This window comes from Balaenoptera physalus (genome assembly GCF_965194825.1).
Source record: "Balaenoptera physalus genome assembly, chromosome: X".
NCBI classification, from domain to species: Eukaryota; Metazoa; Chordata; class Mammalia; order Artiodactyla; family Balaenopteridae; genus Balaenoptera; species Balaenoptera physalus.
In genome coordinates this window covers 22,163,273-22,180,917 of record NC_138903.1, presented here as the reverse complement: position 1 = coordinate 22,180,917, position 17,645 = coordinate 22,163,273, and the positions used below count along the sequence as shown (strand labels likewise).

The following is a 17,645-nucleotide window of genomic DNA, read 5'->3' as shown; positions in this document are numbered from 1 at the left end:
TGGTAGCAGAGACTGCAGTGATGTATTTACAGGCAAAAGAACGCCAGGGATTACCAGAAGCTAGAAGAGGCAAGGAATGATTTTCCCCTACAGGTTTCAGAGGGAGAGTTCCCTACGGTGCCTGTATATCAGACTTCTAGCTAGCTTCCAGAACCATGAAACAGGAAATTTCTATTGTTTTAAGCCACTCAGTTTGAGGTACTTCATTACAGCAGCCCTAGGAAACTAATATAGTACTAATGGAGTCTTACATTAGGTAAAAATAAACCACTTGGGTCTCAGAAAACCTGATAAGGCATGGCTTAGCAATTGTATGTGTCAAGAAATTATTATCTGTTTGAGCATATGAAACACTCAAAATGAATCAATGCTGTGAATATGGATACCAAGAAAGTTAATGCAACCTTAAAAAAACTTCAAAGAAATGTACTACCTAGAAAAGTTGGCAGTGGCAGGTTTATTCTGCTCCATACTAGTGCTAGTGAGAGCTCACCAAGTGCTGCATGCAACTTTTCTGAAAGCAAAGCACTAAAGAAATGATTGAAGACCTAGGAATACTTGGCCTAGCAGGGGAAAGCTTAGGAAGACAGCTACCTTCAAATATCTAAAAGGTTCTCAGAAAACAGGCAGAGAGTAGGTGCTTACTGAAGGCAAGAACAGAGGAAGGATCAGTCTAGCTTTGTGTAGTACTATTCAACTGAACTAGGACCAACAAGGGAGGCACAGGACACAAATTTAGGCCAAATGTAAGACCTATCTAGCTAATGAAAATAAAATAAACTTTAAAAGTATGTTGAATGAAGCAACCCAAGTGTCCATCAATGGATAAATGGATGAATACATTGTGGTATATCTATTCAATGGACTATTATTTGGCCATAAAAAGGAATGAAGCAGGCTTCCCTGGTGGCGCAGTGGTTGAGAATCTGCCTGCCAATGCAGGGGACGCGGGTTCGAGCCCTGGTCTGGGAAGATCCCACATGCCGCGGAGCAACTCGGCCCGTGAGCCACAATTACTGAGCCTGCACGTCTGGAGCCTGTGCTCGGCAACGAGAGGCCGTGATAGTGAGAGGCCCGTGCACCGCGATGAAGAGTGGCCCCCGCTTGCCACAACTAGAGAAAGCCCTCGCACAGAAACGAAGACCCAACACAGCCATACATACATACATAAATAAAAAGAATGTAAGCAGACAAGAATAGCATTAAAAAATAAAAAAATTAAAAATTAAAAAAAAAAGGCCTTGAACGCCAAAAAAAGGAATGAAGCACTGACACAGGTTACAACATGGATGAACCTCAGAAACAAAGCCAGACACACAATGTCACACACTGTATGGTTCCATTTATATAAAATATCCAATCTAGGTAAATTCATAGAGACAGAAAGCAGATTAGTGGTTTCCAGGGGCTGAAAGAAGGGGAGGAATGGGGTGTGACTGCTTAATAGGTACAGGGTTTTCTTTCGGGAAAATGAAAATGTTTTGAAACTAGATAGAGGTAGTGATCACACAACACTGTGAATGTAGCAATACTAAGTGCCACTGCATTACTCACTTTAAGATGGTTAATGTTGTCGTGTGAATTTCACCTCAATAATTTTTTTAAAAAGTATATTGAAAAGGAAGTCTAGCATCTGCTCAGGGTAAGCAAATCTGCATGTAGAATCTAGCAAACTCTGCATCAGAAAACAAGCACAGGAAAATCAGAGCAGAGAACTCCAAAAGGCCCTTTGTGGTAAAAACCCGTCGTCTACTGGAGGGTAACCCATGACTAGATACAGACGTTTAAGACCTTCCATCATAGTCCCAAGGTTCTCTTCCTGTACAGCTTATGATTACTGCCTTAAGAGACCACAACTATCTTCATGTTTTCAACTTGTGCAGAAACAAGACACTGTCCCATGTAGCCTGGCAACATTTGCACTGTCTCTAACCTACTTTTTAAATCAATAATCCGTCAGCCACAGCCATTTTGAAATTGCAACACACAATGATCACAAGTTCAGTATTTCCCTTCTCCCTTGAAGGCCAGAGTCCTATATGGTACCGATGTTCCGTTACAAAAGATTTTAACAGTTTTACAACTGAGGATAATGTGAGAAACACTAGGGGTGTCCCACAGTAGGACTGGAAGTCATTTCAGTGCTTTCCTCATGAGGGGTCTTCAAGAAATTTTGTTGAACAAACTAAACTCCGCCACAGTGCTCCTGCCCCCGACAGCGTCACAAGTAAATGTTTTCTTATCAAGCATGGATTCAAGTATGGCAATGTTAGTGAGGAAAAGTTTAACTTGGTTTGAAATCTTAGTTCTATTAAGGAAAAACCAAAACAAACAAACGCTTTATTTTTGGTGAATTACATAATACAGGATCCCCTGGGGGTTCAGCTCACAGCCATACAGACTTGGCCACCTTAAGAAGTAAAAAACCACACACATCCTTAAAATAAATATATATTAAAATAATTATTCTCTAACTTGGATAAGTCTTGTCTCTATCATCAGTGTGAAAAAGAGTTCTATTCACTTAGGAACTTACACATACATTGGAGTTTTCATTCCTGTATTTATCTGCACTTCCTATGTGCAGAGGAGGCAAGAGAGTATATTCCTAATAATTAGCAATTTGTATACTGTTAAATTGCCATGAACCTGAAAAAACTTAACTGATTTCTTTTTTTTTTTTAAGGTATCTGAGAAGAGAGACATGTCTGAAACCCTGAGAACAAAACCGTCCCAGCTTTCTTTCTCGTAACACTGGCAAGAGGAGCCAGAAAAAGAGCCAGCTCTCATACCCCAAGTCAATTCTGTAAAGTACTCAAGCCAACTGCAACACAGGACTAAATGAGAGTAGATTTATCATGTGAGGATGAGACTGGCACAGTAAGAGGTAAGTACTTTACCAGCAAACTTGACAACATATTTAAAGTCCCCACTAGTCAAGCATTAGGAAAGTCTGGTGATTTTGTCCATATGGATATTCACAAATGCCTATTTTTGCCCACAGACGTCAATTTTATATAATCCATGTAATGCTAAACTATTTTTACAAATAAGGAAATGTCCTGTTCGTTGCTATGTCCCTAGTCCCTAGCAAAGTGCCTAGGATATAGTAGGTGTTTATTAAATGAAAGTAATGTATGACTGAGACACAGCAACCCAGAACTTAAGACCCAGTTAAGCATAATCCTGCAAAACAGACCCTTTGGAAAACCCTGTGGTAATTACAATGATCCTGTCCATCGCACTACTGATTTTGGAGCTACCTTGGAACTATCTCTAAAAAGATACAGCTTTTTCCTCCTACTAGGAAAGCCCAGGAACATCATAAATAGAATTAAGAGATTCCCCACTCATCACTAGCAACTGAAAATGGACTGCAGAAGAGTGGGCTGAGTCCCACTGTCAAGGTCCCTGTGAGGAATGGCGAAGAGCAGTATCACCAACCAGGATGCTCTGAACCTCCAGTTATTCCAGACGGTCATGTTCTGAGCAGCAACATGGCCTGAGCAGCTAAGCTAGGAAAGCTTTTCCCTGGGAAGAGTAGTTGATAACCTTGGTAAATGCCTGCCTAACATGCTCCCATCTTGAGGACAAGAAAATGAAGGGAAAAAATACTTCAAAATGCATGTGTTCGCCCACTCATTTAAAAAAGAGTCATAAACAATAAAAGATAACCTGATGTATTAAAGCACTACCAGTAACATCATCAGCATTTACTGGAAAGTTACCGATCTACTAGCTATACACTTTCCTTTCACTTTCTCTCACCAGGAATGGAATCCTAAGACCGGCTGACTTGCTAAGAAGTAATTCAGTTTTCACTGAACTTGACTTGATGAGCTAGATGCTTAAAAAGTCTCAAAGGCAGCATCGGTTCATGAAGCAAGGTGATTCCCCTGGAGTCTACAATGGGATTGATGAGTCACACTAAATATATATACTTTTGCTTTCTTTTCGCACCTGCTGATGCAAATCTTAGGATGAGACTGACGTAAAAAGAATTCGCTATAACAGCTAATTCTCACTTATGTGTTCCATATTTTTTTAAAAATCTACATTCTACTTTGCTAATTATCAAAGATATACTAAATAAGGCAAGGAACATTTTATACCTATCAAATTAGTTAAAAATAAATTAATGATAATGCCCAAATGCTGCAAAGACAGTGGTAAAACTGGTACTTAAGTTGAGATAATCCATTAAGAAAGTAATGTGGCAACATGAATCATGTCCACATGGTATTTATGCACTTAGATATGTACTGTTGATAAGAAATATTTCAAATAATAAATAATTTAAGGAGGAAAACATTCATCACAATTTTCTAGTAAATGGATAGTGAAATTGCCTAAAATGTCCAATGAGAGGAATGGTTAAATTTGTGTTTAAAAGTTTTGGTACTGAAAATTAACTAGCAACAGAGACAGATGCTCAAAAAAAACCATGATACAAAAGCGTATCTTCATTATGACTGAAACCACATAAAAAATACATATGGATATGCAAAAGAACAAGGGTATACACAACAATGGTGGTAGCCCTTTGTAGTTCTTGACTTCTTGTTAAATTTTGTGAAATGATATATTATCTTAAAATTAAAATAAAAACCCATGAGAACTTTAAAATATTTTTCTAAAACTAGCCTGTGTATCAACCCTTTTCAGTGAAAAGATCTGAAGATAAAATCTGGTTGTAAAACTGGCCTATGAGTTAAAAAATAAGTAGATAACAAGCTCCCTATTCTTACTCTCTTCTCATCCAGATCCTTACAAATCCTTGGACCAGATAAATTTGGAAAGTGAGGCATATTACAGTCCTGTATTGGTGAGGCAGACTTCACATTATCATTTTACAGGTTCTAGGACAATCCACAATAAGTCCTGTTTAACCTTGGCTAGCCCAGAGTTGGCTAGAAGTACTTGATCACAAAAACTTCTTTGCCTGGAAGACCTTCAAACATTCCTCTCCGCACAGTTTGGGAAATGCTGCTTGGGTCCATGATGCTCAGAGGGGGCGACAGAGGGAAGGCATCTGACCAGTAAGGTGCTTCCAGACTATGTGCTCCCCAGATGGGAGTCACCAACGAGAGACTGCCTTATCCCTCAGGTGTATGTACTAAGGACGAGAAAACGCTTGAGAACTACTCCTCTGTGCTGCTACTTAGAAACAATGGAATCTCATACAAATCAAATAAGCCCTTTACGGTATATAGGTTTGGGAGGTTTTCTGGCCCCTGCAAAAGGGGTTCTGATCTAGTCCAAAGGTAACAGCAGTTTCTACAAAGGAAAGTTATCTATTCTCTGTAATTAAGAAGTGGCAACCAAAGATATGAGTAACCCATACGGGAACTAGTCAGCTTCTCTTTTAGATATAAATATATACTGTTTATGATGTGAAAAATAAAGCATATATCTTTTTGAAGTCTGGATATTTTCTTAAATACATGTGTGCAGGGTATCACCACAGGGCATATACCAAATATCCACTTCCCAGAGCTAAGGGAGGAGCAAGCTCCCCCCAACACACACAGACACACAGACACACACACACACAGACAGACACACAGACACACACAGACACACACACACACAGACACACACACACACACACACACACACACACACATACACTTCTTGAGCATGATACGACCGTTACCTCTGGTCGAAGTGTAGCTTTCATGCAGACTTGGCAAAGAGGTCCATTTCGGGAGAACTGAAGGGGAAGGTGCCGAGTTCGATTTCGACATGTTGGCTCCTCACAAATCAACCAGCCCTGGAGAGACAAAGGATGCTTCAGTCCTATCACCACCATCAACCAATACAAATAAAAACCCTATCGTGATCAAGATAGACTCATTGTGATCAAGGTAGACTCACTGCATACAAACCTTCCTTAGAGATTCTGAAATAGCTCTCTACCCTTCTTTCCTGATGTGTTAATTTGATCTATGCCCCCAACATAAAAGTTAGGAAACTCATAAAGTTTAAAAAAAAAAAAATCACATGAGACGTTATTTTCTTTACTTAAAAGAAATCCCCAACCCCACCGAATACGCCAAAACCTCCAAAAAAAACCTCATATGATTACATGCAGAATGTAAACTGATGGGTTTACAGGAAATTACAATCTAAATAGGAAAGCAAGGTCTAAAAGCTTTACACAAAGCCTAAAAGCAATTCACTATGGGCTGGCTTTAAGAACCAAGTTGTATGGTACCAACTAAAACAACACAGAGAAGGGAGGGATTCATGTAGATTCTACCTATCTGAGACATATAACTACTACCATAGCAAAAGACCCTGAACTAGAAAAGAGAATCAGTGGTTCTGAGTCACAGGCAACTGTTTGTTCCAATTCCTAGGGCCTATTACCACATTTTCTTGATTTGAGGACACGGTTTTATTCACATTTTAATGTTTCTGAAACTCAAGACACCTTTACAAATGACATGTATTTATGTTTCCTACAAAAAAGCCGTTAAGAGTGCAGCTCACAATCGATGGCCCCTCAGAATTAAAGACACAAGATACTTTGCTTTAGCCTGTTCTAGGTATGGGGGAGACAGAGGGATCGTGGGGCTGACAGCAGCAGCTGGTGATACATTTTAAATGTAGCCTATAAAACTAAACATGAGACTAGTTTTTTCTTGAAGTATCAATTTAGGCGTACTAATAAAGGAAACAGTAGCATTCAAGGAAACCATGTATGAAAAATGCAGGACTGAACCACCCCTTCATCATTCATTTGGGTTTGTGACACTATTTGCTACCTGAGGCTTTACACACTTGCGAATATCTATCAGTTAATATTCACAACCATAGCTGTAATGCATTCAATTCTTAACAAAAAGTTTTAAAAAGCAAGCAGATAGGTCAATTACCATGTTTTGAGACAATAAAGTATTAAGTACCAGAATACAACCCAGAAGTTAACATTATTTTTTAATTTTTAAAATATAATGTTCAAAAGCTACAGTTCTTTTCAGATGTTTCTGAAACTTGATTCCATCAACTTACCACAACTTCATGACTCACCAGGTGAGCTGCCAACCAGGGAGATGCTAAATTGTCACCTCACCTGTTTCTAAAGCAAACACCCAACTCTATCTCTGACAGAGTTACTAACTAAATGTCCTTTCAAATCATATAGAAAACAGATAATATAATTTGTCTAGACTTCCTACCAGTTATAATTAACATTAAAGAGGTCTTTTCTTCTTTGTCACCTCTCTATTCAGTACTTATTTGGGTTTGTTTGTACTTACTATCTGTTAATCTCCCTTTACAAATGACAACAATAACTAGAGCTATTATGCATGGAAATTAAACATGCTGATAACTGTGTGAAGGGAACTGGGGCTGAAAAAAAATATCAGAAGCCTGTAACTCTTTATGCCTCTTGTTTTATTTTGATAATTAAGCTTTTGGTCTTGGCGTATTTTAAATAAAACTCTTCTATGGGGGAAAGAGGCCCTAATCATATTCAATATATGCTTTGCTTCCATTCAGTTTTGTCAAGTACATTTGGTTAACCCTTTGTTCCCCCAGCAAATATTGACTGTGCTAAATATACCTTTCAAGGAACATTTGAGCTGTTAAAAATAAATATGCCAGGTCTTTGAAAATATTCCATGATGGCGCAAATCTTACGTTACAAGATCTCATAGTGCATTTTACCTCTCATGGGTGATAAAAACAAAGCAAAAGAAAATACTAACGTTGTATAAATTCCCTTTGAATTATCACTCACAAGGACAAAATTAAACTTATTTTCATCTCCCATTTGGGAAATAACATGCAGCCCAAAGGTACATTGCCAAGTCACTGGAAGGAAAAAAAATTTAATAATGTGTAGTTCTTTGGAAGTCCAATCTATAAAAATGTTTGGCTTTTAATAAAAAACCCCAGAACCACTCTAAGGATGTCTGCCATCCAAATATGTCATTTTATTATGCAATGCCACATGTAAATGCCAAACTGTCATAACCAAGAGTAATACGGTCATTAAGTTTTCCGATGGCTACTTTAACCATGTTTTAAGTAGAGGGTTCAAAAGAGGTGATGCTGGCCTGTCCAATAGCAAAACAAACCTTTACCAAACATGCAAAACTCTATCACCTGTTGCTTTAGTCTCAGCATCACTAATTCCTTGAAATCATTGTGTATGAAATTGTGTCAAATGCTGATTGGTTCTGATTGCTAAATTATATTTCTGAGGCCTCAACGAAAATGGTTTCTGTCTGCACATGCTAAAAAGGGATCGATTTCCACTTGTAACTGAGGTGTTCTTGGTAGCTGCACCTTAAACACAAACTGCTATTCATTTGTGTACATCTGTATTTTTAGAAGGATGCACACACAGAAATCACCCACACTCGGAAATGTGGTGCATAGGAGGCATTCAAAAATATCTTTTGAAGAAAATAAATGAATAAAATAGAAGCAATAAAATAAAAACGCACAGTCGCAGATTTATGGAAAATAAGGAAAGGGTCTAAAATTCACAGGAGAAAAAAACTTCACAGTAGTTTTCATACTCTTGAATCAAATATATGATGGGTCTTTCTCCCATTTCCAATCAGTTACCAAATCTGTCCGCTGGCCTTATAGTCCCATTATCACCAACCTCACTCAAGCCCAGACCTCAAAACTGAACTACTGTGGTAGCTCATGCCTGGTTTCCCTGACTCCATGCTCTCCCACATCCAATGCACAGACTTGCCAAGTGTAGCTTCCCAAGGGCTCTCCACTCCCATCCCCCAATGGTATACCTTCCATAGAGGATAAGAACACATGCTTTGGTCCCATTCCTCCTTTCTCATCATTCTCTTACGCCAGCTCTTCGCCCCACAGCGTTGGTTTTCTCACTGTCCTCACCACTTTTTGCCTATTGCCAACTCCTTGTCTCTGCTCATGCTGTATAACCTCTGCCTAAAATGCCCATTCCTTGAGCATCACTTCTTTTCCTCTCCCGCAAAATTTTCCCAGCCCTCAGGAACTTCTCCCTCTAGCCCAGCTGCCACTGAGCACACTCTGCTTTGCACTCTCCTGGAACCATCTTATTTTACTTCCCTAACTGGATGGTCAGGCCCTCAGGGAATGACCCACTTTGGATCTGGTAGTGTCCCACCCAATATCAAGCACAAGGGTTCACACTCAATCAAGAAAACCAAACTGAGGTTATGAAAAGGTTATGCACTTGAGTGTGGTCTCTCCCCTCCCATTTATTAATAGGTAATTTTGTATAAAGTTGCCAAACCTCTCTCTAAGCCTCAGTTTCCTCGTCTATAAAACAGGAGGTAATAATGTTTACCCTATTAGAGTTGATATAAGAAAGCCCGCACAAATGTTCAGTAAATGTCAAATACTGTTATTATCCTCCATATGCCTCCGGTACTGGGGAATGTCAGTGCTGTACTTACAGCTGACAATGCATTATTCAAAATGCACTATTCCAACCAGGAAAGAGCCTGGTCGGCTTCTGCCTGGTGTTATCCCAAAATGGAGAACTTAGGGATAACCCGAAAGATTAGGTGGAGCTGCTTCTCAATTTGGTTGCAAAATAGTACAACTATGCAGTCAACACAAGTGAAATTTCCATGTTTTTCCTGATAAAACTATACTGGATTTGAAGTTATAGATGGCAGAACAGACAGTGAGGAAAGTGCTTTATTTTGGGATTCACAGAGATTTTCAAGAGACAACACAACACAGTCCTGCAGTGACGTATGATTTAAACTGTAATGGCTCTCCAGGAGTGCGGTGACAGGGTTACAGGGCGAGGTCTGCCAGCATGCGTGCTGTTACAGAGTTCATCATATCATTACTATTTTTCTATAATGGCCATTAACTGCTCCTCTCCCCAAACTATATGCACTTTGAGAATACCAGATACTCTTTTCACCCAAAACCATTTATAAATGTTCTGGGGTTCCCGTGCAGTCACGTTTGTCTGTCACAGAATTATCCCCAGTGTAAAACGGGTCTTCTTATAGACAGTGCACAGTATGGGCCCACAGCTGCTTTTGAAGAATGACATGTTGTGATTTGGGATTTCCAGAAATATCAAAAAACAAATTGCTTTCTGACCCACATTTGCACCCAAAACTGGGAGAAAATTTTCCTAAGATCTCCAGGGGAAGTTTTAACAGGAACATAATTTTGCTTTTAAAGTTAAATCTTCTACTACACTGCAGCATGCTGGCATGTCAAAGAGTGATTATTAAGTCTCAGAGAGGTGCCAGGGTAGGAGACGAAAGAGCAAATCAGGAAAGATACACACATAAACTAACTATTCACCAAAGTTAATACAAAAATATTTCTAACAAAATTATCAAACAAAACAAGTGGAAAGTGCCTCGTCGGTCAATGTGAGAATTTTAAATATTATTAAAATTGATTTTTAAAGTAAGACATCTCTTTAAGTGAACAGTCACATGTCATTTCATCCAAGTTATTTGAAACTTATTGATCTTATCATCTGTGCAAGGACCAGACTCTGCCATCAGTTTGCTGAAAAGATAATGGAGCACTCCCAAACTGTTATGATAGGTTAGATGCAAACAGTGGTCCTCATTTAGACACAGAGAATAGCACTACAAGTGGGAAAATTCCAACCTCAGCAATTGTATATTACAGGATAAATTAGCAAGTTGTTCTGCTTTGCCTCGCATCAAATCCAATACCCTAGCCTTGTTATTTTAATTTGCAATCAGAAGCTGAGCATCAGAAGATGTACCTGAGGTACATTAAAGAGCCCCATGCAAGCCATCTTCTCCTGCTATACTGTGAGCAGAGAAAGCCAACAATTACCAGCAATTTTATTTTACCACTGTAGGACAATACTAGAACAGTTAAAATTGTCTCCGTGCAAGCAACCAGGGAAAATATACTTGAAATGACTTTATACGGAAAATTACATTTTGGGGGAAAAAAGTTCAACAGAGGACATGTATCTTTCTGTATGGGCAGCTAAAATCTCTCCTAGTATGTTCAAGCCTATTCTATAAAATACTCTCCCTATTCATCCAACTCAAAAGCAAGCTACATTCTTAGGCTATAATAGGTCACAACTAAGTACACAGTACCTTGCTTCAGGAATAATTTTGCTTTGTCTGTCAACTGTCAACAAAGCACAAAGAGCTCATGCAACCCAGCCATGTACTGTGGATGATAGAGATCTAACAAAATACAAATAGTAAGAATACAAGATTTCTGAGCCGCCCTGCTTTCACTTTACACGAGGAACTGAAAGCATTTTCCTCTCCACATTCCATTAATCTCTATTGTATTACAAATCTTTTCATAAAAGACTCTTTTTTTCCCCCTATGTGAAGCTACAAGTGACTTGTGGATGTAATATTCCAACCATGATGAATGTCCGACTTTCCAACATGAATGGTTATAAATGGATGTGTCAGTTAAGGCATATAGTCATTTCAACAAGGAAAAAAAGAAAGAATCAAATGGAATGAGATGGAAAAATGGCTACTCTGATGCTCACATTAATATTTTAGTGATGAGGCCTCTAAGAAAAATTGTTCATTACTTCCAACACGGCTCCGGACTTTCAACTTCTCGCTCTTGAAAAAACATCACCTTAGGTATGTACACATACTAACAAATAAACTTCAAAAGTTAACTCAAGGCTTAGTTTCATCAATATGTATACAGAAAAAAAGACTGGAAGGAAATACTCTAAAAAGCCATCCCTGGTTATCTCTAGGTAGTTTCTTCTGTTTCTGTATTTTGTAAATTTTCTACAAGTGTACATTGTTTTTTAATCAGAAAACTGTTATTAAATGGGGGGTGGGGGAAGAGACAGTTTTGCCAAGAGTGTTCAATATAACAGAATTACTAACACATCTGAAAAATATTTTGAGCTTTAACATGTGTTTGGTTGTTTCCAAAATGATTTTTCAGAGAATGGGCTTACGGGAAAAAAAGGCACATAAAAAACATTTTCTTAAAAATTTTTTTTTAACTCTCAGAAATTTCTAGAGTAGGTCGATTTTAAGCACATAAGCAGTTTCCAAATAGAAAGTGGCAGGGCATGCATTATTAGTATTACAATCATATATGAAATTAAGCTACTCACTAAAATGCACACAGCCTTCTATGGAAAATGATTTGATCTCCAAGGGTAGGTAATAAATCAGTTTTAAAGAGAGGTGCTTTGTTCCTCAGGCCTCTTCCCCTGTCTTTATTCAGTGTACGAATGGATCAGCTTAGATGTCCAGGGTAGGGATCAAATAAAAAATTCAATCAGGAGGGCATGCCTAGAAACTTATTACTAGCAGAGTTTCTTTTCTTTGCTCAAGTCTAGCTAAAAGTAATTTTTATTGTTCGTTTGTTTCCAGGCTATTTATTGGCATGGTTTAATGTTATATACCTTTGGGTACTGAACAACAAATGTTCAAACTGAACTATCTATGCAGTTGCCTCAAAGGGCATCTTAAAATCAGAATGGACTTCAAACCATCACCAGGCAGTGTTTGTTCATTTAACTTTAATTATTTTCTCCTTGAGAATGGTACTAATGAAACTGAATATCTTTCATGGTTTCGAAGGACCGTCTGAATAGTCTGTAAACAGAACTAAGGGTAGAGGAGAGATCTGGCTGAGCCAGGGGGTTGCTAGGTGATGTAGAATGTAAACCCACAAACTTGTTAAGGTTTGCTTTGCTTTCATGCCACTTTCACACACTCTCAAAAGTTTTAAGAATTGATTTTTCAGGTGGCCATTAAAAAAAAAAAAGAAGAGAATTCCCCCCACCCCTCTGAAATACTCCCCCAAATGCTCTGCCAGATTCGGAAGAGTTGAAATCCATCTGACCTTTGGCTGTAACCTGGGAAACTTTTGCTTTTACGTAAATGTAGGATCATGTATTTTATGAATGCCATCACCAAAGAAGCAAATCCACAAAAGTGGATTTCCAAATTTCAAAACGACATGTCTAATCTTTTCTTATTCAACTTGGAATAAAATAAAGATTTCTTTCCAGAAAAAAAAAACTGTGACCACAGCTTAGAGGGATTTAGGGCACAAAACCCACAACCCCATGGCAAATACCTCAGCACAGATTACCGTCGTGACAGACCTCTCGGTTTAGCCCCTGGCGGCTCTCTTCTGGCCTACACACCAGGTCTCACTGCCTGTGAGGCTTCTCCCTGCCGCCCCCTCCCCCAAGCTCCTTTTTAAGTAGCTGATCAGAGATTGTCCAGTAAGAGCACTTTATTAGATCATCAGGCAGAGGGGTTCACAAGTACTGAGAGCAATGGGCTCAAATGCGGCACATCAGTTTTAATAGACCAGGGGCTACTAGTAAACTGCAGATACTGCTGAGAACTTTCCATGCACTGAACTCTTGAAAAAGCACCGTCTCTCCAGCTTAAATGCAGCTGCCTCTTTCAATGCCGCAAATGGGTAAATTTGACAAAAAAGCCACCATTAAGGCTACATGAAAGGCTCAAGACAACATCCTTTCAATGCTTTGTACTTCAGTAATCAGATGTACTTACTCACCCCCTCCCCCAAACCCGATCAAGAACTATTTCTGAATGGTAGGAAATAATTCCACTTTGTACATCTTTTAGTTAATCAAGACTTTCTATTCAGCAATTTGACCTTTTGTTCAAAACAGGATTATCAGTTTTTTCGCCAGTTACCAAGGGCGACTCGCATGGTGAACATAATTGCAATAATTTGCAAAACACCATGGCAACCCACATTACAACTAGGTAAATACTGGGCTTTTGTGCTACATTGTTATTTTCAGAGATGCTGAAGTCAAAGAACGAATGACAAATGAACACAAAATTTATATTTGCTTTGTCTCAAAAGAGAAGAAAATTGATAACAAGAATTGGGGGGAAACCGACTACAGCTGTAATTTCTAACTTGATTAATTAGGATGGTAACAGTCCTTAACAGTATATTCAACAAACAGCCCTGACTTCGTCTCTCCACCCACCTCTCTCTATACCACTACCAGTATCCACCCCCATCCCAGACAAATTTTTTCAGCTTGGAGAACAAACATCCCCCATTTGCTCTTTTCTTCAACTTAATGGAATCCTTAATTGCAGAATATTGTTCTCCTGCTCTTCACGGCAATGAAAACGGAGAGAAAGGAGGAGAGTGCCAGGGCAGACAGGGAGCTACAGTCATTTTTTTCCTGCCTCTTTTGGACACCCCAGGCCCAATGATGAGACGGCATTTTTCTGGTATCAGCAGCTGTTTCGTAGCAGACAATAAAGTAAAAACTATTTAGCTTTGCAGAAAAGCCACTTCTTTCCTCTTGGCAATACAAGGTAAGTCTACATGGCGAGATGAAGTTTCATAATTTAAATGCCAGAACGTAAGATGAGAAAATAATGATAATAAAAAAAAAATACATTTTTCCTGTAAAGAAATTATTAACTGTGGTTCTGTCCAAAAAGCTGTTGAAATGCATGTGTTTGCTATCTGGGGAAGATGTTCGACAATACCACCCATGTGCTGAAAGCCACTTTATACTCAGAGAGCCCAATTCACAAAACAATTTAAAAACAGAAACTCAGTACTCAGAAATTAATACAAAAATCAAAATCATATTCTTTGTAAACATGGTCTGGAAAACAGTATTATCATCTTTTCTGTAATAAATATGACGATTAGGAAAGTTATATCAGAACTGCTTTACTTAGGTATGAAAGGCAGGTTCTACTTTATAGTAAAGCAGTTTTTTCTAAGGGGCACAAATTCTGCTGTAACGCCTAGCTTTTTGGAAATTATCAAAATTGACTTTCCCATGTAAAATGTAATGTTTGGGAATGAGAAAAGAAAAATACACAGAAAGGGTTTACAGAAGTTATACAGCCGAGATCGCGAAAAACAAGAAGCACCAGATGCACTCTCAACACAGCCCAGCCTGCTTTCCTCCATCTGCTTATTACAAGGCAGAGCAAAAGCAGTCTCTCAAATGATCTGCATATACAGTCCTCCTAACTTTTGAAAAATCAAATGAACGTGATACTATAATGGGTCCATTCTTATTTTGTCAGGTCTGAAAACTCCCAGATAGATTTCTAAGATTCATCTTAGAGAGATCACAATATAACATTCTTCAGAATATGCCTCTGAAATTACAGATACTGTGATTTCTCCTGAGAAGTAAAAATCAAAAGAATGTGACACGTTAACTCCTTCTCAGTCAGTGACAACCTCTTTATACTTGGAAAATATATTTTATTTTCTGGCTTAGTTCATTCTGAATTTACCATACCTATATTAAGTGCATTCCTACCTAAAGCCCAAATGTTAAGAGGAAATGGATTCTTCAATGCCAAATGATAAAGGGTTCAACAAGCTGTCAGTATTTTTTGATCAAACAGACTTGACGACAGATCATAAAGTGGGCCTAAAATCGTCATGACACTTGAACTTCTTTAAGAAACCCTTATTTATAAATGAAATATTTTAGAATCTATCTGGAATTTCTTCACTTATAATATTTTACTTAGTATACTTGTTCCCTCCTGTCCCAACCTTTTGTAGCTTCTATGGTTTCTGTGGTTCCCGTGGGTTTTTTGCCTTTTCTCCTCTTGTTTTTTCTTCTCTTTTTTTTTCTCAACTGGATAGGATGCTTCTTGACTTCTATTTGTGAATTGCAACATCCAACCCTCTATAACGCCAATAAATTACCCAAATCAAGAATGGCAAATACCAAGCAGGTGGACTGCATTCCATCTCCAACTCCATCCCCACAGGCGATATAGGATGAAAACTGGTACTCAAAATGAAACCCACCTGCTATCCCTGCCCTGAATCCTGCTTGCTCTAGAATTCTCAACTCTGGCTGCACAGTGGAATCACTAGGGGAACCTTACAAACAGATTGCTGGGCGCCACCCCAGAGTTTCTGCCTCAGTCGGTCTTGGGGGGGGGGCGGTGCCTGAGAATGTGCATCTCTGACAAGCTCCCAGGAGATACTACTGCTGCTGCTGGTCTCAGGACCACGCTTTGGGAACCACCAGTCTGGGGTACAGAATGGGCATCAGGATTTTAAAAAGCTCCCCAAGTGATTCCAATGTGTGGCTCTGGTTGAGATTCACTGTCTGTGTGATTCTCATTCTCTACTGTTCTAAGGGAACTACTGGTTATTATCTACGGAAGAATGAAGTTTATAAACAGAACTGTACTAAAAAACTCTGCCCTCTCAACTCTTTCTCCTTCAACATTTACTCTTTCTTTAGATACTATTGATGTGATTCTCTCTTTTACTCTTTCGAAGTTCTCCATGTGCCATTAGAATTATTAGCAAAGCCTCATACCGGACGTAATTCTATTAGAAGAACTGACCAATTCCTACCTGGTTTATAACATGTATGTAGCTTAGTAACATTCCTCCCTTAAACAAACCAATAAACAAACCCTTACTCTAGCACTGACAATACAGTCCCTACGATATGAAGTGTGCTTCACTTAGGAACACAGAATTTTAGGAGTGCTGGTGAAAATCGTGTCTCTGAAAGCAAGTGCAATACCATTTTTGACTTTGACAAGTAATATGAAATATATTTGAACCCTAAATTTTAAAGTTGGAAGGAACTTTAGCGCTCTAGTCTAATCCTTCACATTCGATCTGAAGAAAATGAGGCCCAGGAAACAGTAAACTCCTTGTACACTGTCACAGCAATAAGCTGCAGGGCCACCCGGGTCTCTGAACTTCTAGTCCAGTGCTCTTTGCTCTCTGTACCTACTCTGCTTAGTGCATGAGCCAAGAGCCGTACATGGTTCCTGAGTACTTGAAACATGGCTAGTCCAAATTGAGCTGTGCTGTAAGTGTAAAATATACAGCGAATTTCAAAGACTTAGTCCAAAATAGGCAATATAAAGTATCCAACTGATATTTTAAATATTCATTAGATTGAAATAATTTGAATATAATGGGTTAAGTAAAATCTATTATACTACAACTATCTCTCCCCTTGTTTTTAAAAATACAAGAAATGTATCATATACACTGTGCTAAGTCTTGCGTTTTTCCACTTAAAAGTAGAGGAAATTATACCCTCTAAGCACAGATAGACCATCAATGTTCTTATTAATGGCGGCACAGAATTCTCTTGTATGATTATAATAATTCAATAAATCAGTCCTCTTTTGACCAACAATTAGGTTGTTTTTGGTCTCTTACTATTACCAGTAATGTTGCAAGGAATATTCTTGTACAGTACCTTTGACAATATCCGCAAGTCCTGCCTATCTGTAAGGAGAGATACCCAAATTGGAATTGCTGAGCCAAAAGGTATATTCATTTAAAATTTTGAAAGATGTCACCAAGCTGTGGTCCAAATAGGGCGTACCAGTTGCCACACTGACCAACAGTGCATTCGAGTGCTCCTTTCCCCGCACCCTTGCCTATTGATAGTGCTACCTATTATCTAACTTTTGGATCTCTTGTCATTCAGATAGGTGAAAAATGGTATTCGTTTGGACTTCTGAACTTAAGAGTGAGCTTGAACGTCTCTACCTATGTTTATAAGCCATTTGTATTTCTTCCTCTATGAACTGCTTGTTCCTGTCCTTTACCAATTGATTTTTCTACTAGGTTGTTGGTCTTTTTCTCCTTGATTTGCAAGACTGCTTTATATGTGAAGGAAA

At 38.6% G+C, this 17,645-nt stretch overlaps 1 protein-coding gene across 3 annotated transcripts in view; it reads right to left on the bottom strand.

Moving 5' to 3' along the window:
- The window catches only part of POLA1 (DNA polymerase alpha 1, catalytic subunit), a 292,429-nt gene that overhangs the window by 94,731 nt on the left and 180,053 nt on the right, over nt 1-17,645 (bottom strand). For all 3 annotated transcript variants that reach the window (XM_082446929.1, XM_082446930.1, XM_082446931.1), the window contains one exon: nt 5,657-5,773. In XM_082446929.1, coding sequence (XP_082303055.1) covers nt 5,657-5,773 — 117 coding nt within the window. The remainder of the gene's footprint in view (nt 1-5,656; nt 5,774-17,645) is intronic.